Genomic DNA, 5,591 nt, shown 5'->3' with positions numbered 1-5,591 from the left:
GTTCAATCAATGCTTATCTGACGATCCCTAATTTCCACTTGATCAACTATTATAACTAAATTAACTAATTATAATTAATTAACTAATTCATAGTTAATTTTATTAATTAATAAGAAAATTAATTAATTTAGTTAGTTTAATTTATTAGGCCAGAAAATGCAATTAATTACAAAATTGATCCTAATTAATTATGCTTGAAACTTTATTTACTATATATTATAATTATAAATAACCAATAAAAAAATATACGAAATTATTTCAATTTATCTATAAATTTATTTAGAATGTTTGATATGACAATTGTCAAGCCAATCCGATCAAAATTTCCATTAAATAGAAATAAAATTTGTGTCAAATTTGTATCATTTTATAAAAACCTAAATTAGTCCATAAATATGTGTCTGATGAGAGTGTAAATTATTAAAGTGTAAAGTCAATTACTGAATTCAATCTAATTCAATCCAAAAATTTATTTAGTATAATCCAACTGAATCCAAACCATAAATAAAAGCATTAGAATAGAATATGGGTATCGGATTGAAAAACATAACAAGAGAGCACGGAGAAAATTCATGATTTCAAAATTTCATGTCTTGAAATTGAATTGAGAAGACGATCCATATTAATTAATTAATGGGAAAGATTAGAGAGTTAGTGGAAGGATTGAAGCCAGTGATAATAATGGTGTTGTTTCAATTGGGAAATGTTGGTGTTGTTCTATTATACAAATTGGCAGCTGCTGATGGAATGAATCTCAGAATACTTATTGCTTATAGATTCTTATTTGCTACTTCTTTCATTTCTCCTATTGCTTTCCTTCTTGAGAGGTATTTCAATTTGACATATTGAACTTTCGGTCACGTATAACTACACGTGTTGATTCATTAATTAATTTTAATTAAAAAAAAAGATCTGAATCGTTTGTCGTTTTATTTACATCTGAAATTTCATTCATAATTTCTCTATAGCCACGTCGGACATTAAAAATCTCAAATTATTACAAATTGGATACTAACATTGGCATTCATTTTGATAAGCAGAAATAAAAGGCCTAAATGGACATGGACACTATTCTTTCAAGCATTTCTTTGTGGCTTATTGGGGTAATTTCACTTTTCACCCTTATTTTTGTAATTTATTTTGCTTAATTGCTCAACTTTTTGTTCTATATGACTGAAAATGTTACTCTATAAGATTTATTTCTTGCATAATAATAATATATAATTGAAATGCAGGGGATCACTAAGTCAAAATCTGTTCTTGGAGAGCATGATGCTAACATCAATGACATTTGCTACTGCCATGTTTAATCTTGTACCTGCTGTTACTTTCATCCTAGCCGTCTTATTTCGGTATCTATCTATTCGTGTAATTTTTACCTGCTCCGTGATTGACTAAATTAAATTAAATGGAATTTTAATTAGTTTCAACTTGAATTTTCAGATTGGAGAAGGCAGGAATAAGGAGTTGGGCAGGAAAGGCAAAAATAATGGGGACAATAATAGGAATTAGTGGAGCCATGCTTCTCACTTTTTATAAAGGAATAGAAATTAATATATGGAATTCACATATTAATCTTTTGAAGCATTATCAATCCTCTAATAATCTCCAATTAGGTTCATCTAATCACAATCAAATGTTGTTGGGTTCTTCATTAGCTGTGGCCAATTGCTTTTCTTATGCTTTGTGGTTAATTGTTCAGGTATCTTTTTTTTATTTTTGTCACATCTTATGACATTTTCCATATAATTATATTCTAAGTTCATATTTTTATTTTTATGGATCAGACAAAAATGAGCAAAGCATATCCATGTCCGTATTCAAGCACATCATTGACGACGTTGATGGCATCCATCCAAGCAACTATGTTTGCAGTTATTACAGAGAAAGATTGGAGTCAATGGAAATTAGGTTGGAATATAAGGCTGCTCACTGTGGCTTATGCGGTATGTATCGCAATCTATATTATTCATTACAAAAAAAAAAAAAAAAAAAAAAAATTAGTATGACATATATATTGAGTTTTTTTTTTTTGAAAGGACTATGTAATAATCTCATTAAGTCCTACTAAGGTCTACCAATTGTGTAAATTTTTTAGTATATACTAGTAATATAATATGTATGATATTTAAAGTAAATATTAGTTTTTCTCTTATAGATAATTATTTTTACAGGGAGTAGTAATGGCTGGATTGATGATAACATTAGTAACATGGTGTGTACGAGTGAGAGGTCCTCTTTTTGTATCCATTTTTAACCCTTTATTGCTCGTTTGCACTGCTTTTGCCGGATCTCTATTTCTTGATGAGAAGTTGCATCTTGGAAGGTAACTTTCCTAGTCATTACTAATTTTATCTCTTACATTACATGTCAACGGGTTAGACCAATTTTATATATTAATAACGGACTTTTTATAGATCGATAAAAAAAATAAAAAATAATAGATGTATATACATGAAAAAAAATACAAAAACACAAAAATCATGAGGCGTCTTACATAGAGATAGCAATAAGTAGGATATCCATGCATAATGTTAATTACAAACTCTTACTTTTTTTATTTTTTAATTATCCATACCCGTCTCATTACCCTAACGGATATACTTTTTGCATCTCATACCAGTCCCATTTAATTCGCGGGTGGTACCCTTACCCGTTAAGAATCAATAAATAAAATAAAAAATATACAAATTTAACAAAGTATAAATTTAATAAATTATCTATCTAAAAATTGAACAAATTGAACCTTAATTAATAAAAATAAAGTAGCTTAATGGTATCACTTGATAGTTGAAAAACAAAAGATTGGGGTTCAAATCTCACGTCTTACATTTAAAAAAAATGATATTTATTGATATATAAAAAGTTATGACGGGTAACGGGCACCCTGAGGGGTATTCCCATACCTATCTCATTATCCTAACGGGTAATAGTTTTGATCTCATATCATTTTATACAGGATACGGATAGTCTCATTAGGGTTGGGTAGTGCCGGGTACCCATAGTACAATACCCGTTTCCATCCCTAGCTTTGCACGTATTAAAATAAAAATATTTTTGTTTCTTTAATCACGTGTGAAATGGGTGCAACTTATCAATATTAACCCCTCAATTATATCATTTATAACTTTAAAAATAAAATTAATCTTGATTCATATAGTAGTTATTTTTGTACTTTATCCTTGTTTAAAAAATTAGAATATTTATATAATTTTGATTTGTTATTAATTTATTTGCAGCCTATTAGGATCGACATTGATAGTGTGCGGATTATACAGCGTATTATGGGGCAAAAACAAAGAAATGAAGAAATGAAGTGGAAAAATGAATCTTTCTTTTTCTCAAGATGAATGCTATTTATGTATGTTGAAAAATTGGGGAATGGATAATGGATTTGTACTAGCATATGTAGATATTTGCATTTTGCTATAATTAAAATTCTAGTTACTTGACAAGAGGCACACATAGTATCTCAATTGGCTTGTAAAATTGCAAGCTTATAACGGGGCGTTTGGTATTTTATTGGGATAGGGATAAGGATAAAGGTTGGGATAGAGACAATGATAAATGGTTAAGATAAAGATAAAAATATAATAGTTGAGAATTATTATTCAATGTTTGACATGTTAGATAGGAATAGGATAAAATAATACATTTTACTATTTTAACTTTATTTAAACTATATAACATTAATTTGAGAAAGTCATACTCATTCCGTACGATGAAAGATTGGGCCCCTCAGTAATGAAAGGGGGCGGAACTCAATTAATTTGAGGGATAAGATGGATATTTTCATCCTATTAAAATCATAGGAGCTTATCTCATCTCCTTATACCACCCCCCTCCTAGGTATAGGATTTGAGGGATAAAAGGTTTATCCCTCATCTGTCTCACTCATCTATCTCCCAAACAAACACGGGATAAGTTATCTTGTGTTTTTTATCCCTATCTCACTTCCTATATCCCTTCTAATAAACATCCTGTAAATGTTTAGGTATCATTTTTTTTATATTTATCTCTAATCATATTTGCAAGCTTGCGTGTTTATTTAGTATGAGGAGAGAGAAATTTGCTTAAATAAAATACTAGGTGTGAGTCACATTTTATTAATAATAAGTATTATATATTAAAATTTTAATTAGTTTCTACAAATTAAAAGGGATGTAAATTGGAAAATAACGGGAATATAATGTATTTAAAAGTATGATTGTATTTTTTTTGTTATGACAAAAGAGGCCAACATTCTGCAATTGAAGAGATGAAAATACTCTCACTCACCCCATGGCGATTTTGGAACTCACACAACATCCTTAATCGAATGGTGCCACTTTACCTTTGACATCAAGCATCCCGAACATATAAAAGTTTTTTTCTCTCAAACATATCTAGTTAGTTCAGTTCTTAAAATTTACCCTCAAAATGGCCAAATTTCCATTTTATTATCCACCTATATCCTAAGGGTTTTTTTTTTAGAAAATTACTCAAAATACACATGTTAAATATTTAGGAGATGTAACAAAAAAATATACTTTGGACGTTAGATTTCAGAGAAGCCATAGCCTAGTCTATGTGGTGCATCTCCCCTCATTCTTCCAACTCATCGTTTTTGACCCACATATCCCTATTATTAGGGCTGGATTGGGCTCTTCTGGGATTCTTCTTCCCCTAAGTTTTATAGGAATACTATTAATGGACCAGACTCACCTAAGATGATGGAAGGGGATAAGTGTATGGAAGTTACAATGGTTGATCAACCCAATGCGACCTCTTCTAATGTTAACCCTCATGAGAATATGGTGAGAATGTTAGTGTGGAGCATGCTGATTACATCCCTTAGATGATGGTGCCTCATAGAAAATACACTCCATGAAACAAGCAACCTAAGATTTCAGAACCTAATCAAGTTATGGAGGATAATCAGAATTAAACCTTTTGGAATCAAGGGATCTCTGATGTTAATAAAGTTGTTGACCCTATTGCGCTCGATAAGAGTAACTAAAATAAAAGGAACAGCAAAGGATATTTTCATTTTGTTTCAACACGTGGGAGAGGAGGTAAATCCGATTGAGGTTGTGGTTCACATAAATCTTATCCTTTTATTAATATTACCAATTGTTGGGGATGGGCCCCTTAAGGGTCATACTCATTTGGTTTTGGGTCTTTAATTTAGAGGATCTGTAACAGATGTCCTCCCTCACATGTGTATTTCGAATCATTATATATGAGATAAAAAATGAAATATCTTCCATTCGATATGCATTTAACAATTGGATAACCACCATTTATTGAGTGATGGATGGCTAGGATTTATAGATCATTTATTGTAGTCTGACTATGGAAGGGCATATAGCTCTAAACTGAGTGAGGAGGAACCCTTTTGCCTTCGTAAGTGACTTTGAGTACTCATAACATAAGGGATTTTATTAATCGCCTTTTCGATGAGGCTATAAAGTAGGTTAGTTTTTCATTTGCATCCTTTTTATTTCTTTTCCTTGCATTCTGGTATTAGTTTGTTGCATGCAAATATGAACGTGGGGTTCCATTAGCCGGAGATGTCCAAACTTTTCTCAGATTTGAATGTTTATTGGACC

At 30.6% G+C, this 5,591-nt stretch overlaps 1 protein-coding gene across 1 annotated transcript; it reads left to right on the top strand.

Moving 5' to 3' along the window:
- The first annotated feature begins 604 nt into the window (after positions 1-604).
- On the top strand, positions 605-3,455 carry LOC136203836 (WAT1-related protein At1g68170-like). Its single transcript, XM_065995068.1, has 7 exons — positions 605-827; positions 1,041-1,103; positions 1,236-1,352; positions 1,444-1,702; positions 1,788-1,946; positions 2,175-2,326; positions 3,240-3,455. The coding sequence occupies exons 1-7, from the start codon at positions 634-636 to the stop codon at positions 3,313-3,315; spliced, it is 1,020 nt and encodes a 339-aa protein (XP_065851140.1). The 5' UTR covers positions 605-633; the 3' UTR covers positions 3,316-3,455.
- The last annotated feature ends 2,136 nt before the right edge of the window (positions 3,456-5,591 follow it).

This window comes from Euphorbia lathyris, chromosome 8 (genome assembly GCF_963576675.1).
Source record: "Euphorbia lathyris chromosome 8, ddEupLath1.1, whole genome shotgun sequence".
NCBI lineage: Eukaryota > Viridiplantae > Streptophyta > Magnoliopsida > Malpighiales > Euphorbiaceae > Euphorbia > Euphorbia lathyris.
Note: the sequence above shows the minus strand (reverse complement) of the source record. Positions and strands in the feature narration are given on the sequence as shown.

Bases quoted from the DNA above. Each gene is read 5' to 3' on its own strand.
- LOC136203836 (XM_065995068.1), top strand. From the start codon at position 634: ATGGGAAAGATTAGAGAGTTAGTGGAAGGATTGAAGCCAGTGATAATA. The intron at 828-1,040 runs GTATTTCAATTT...TTTGATAAGCAG, and splicing joins ATTGCTTTCCTTCTTGAGAG to AAATAAAAGGCCTAAATGGA. The intron at 1,104-1,235 runs GTAATTTCACTT...ATTGAAATGCAG, and splicing joins TTTCTTTGTGGCTTATTGGG to GGGATCACTAAGTCAAAATC.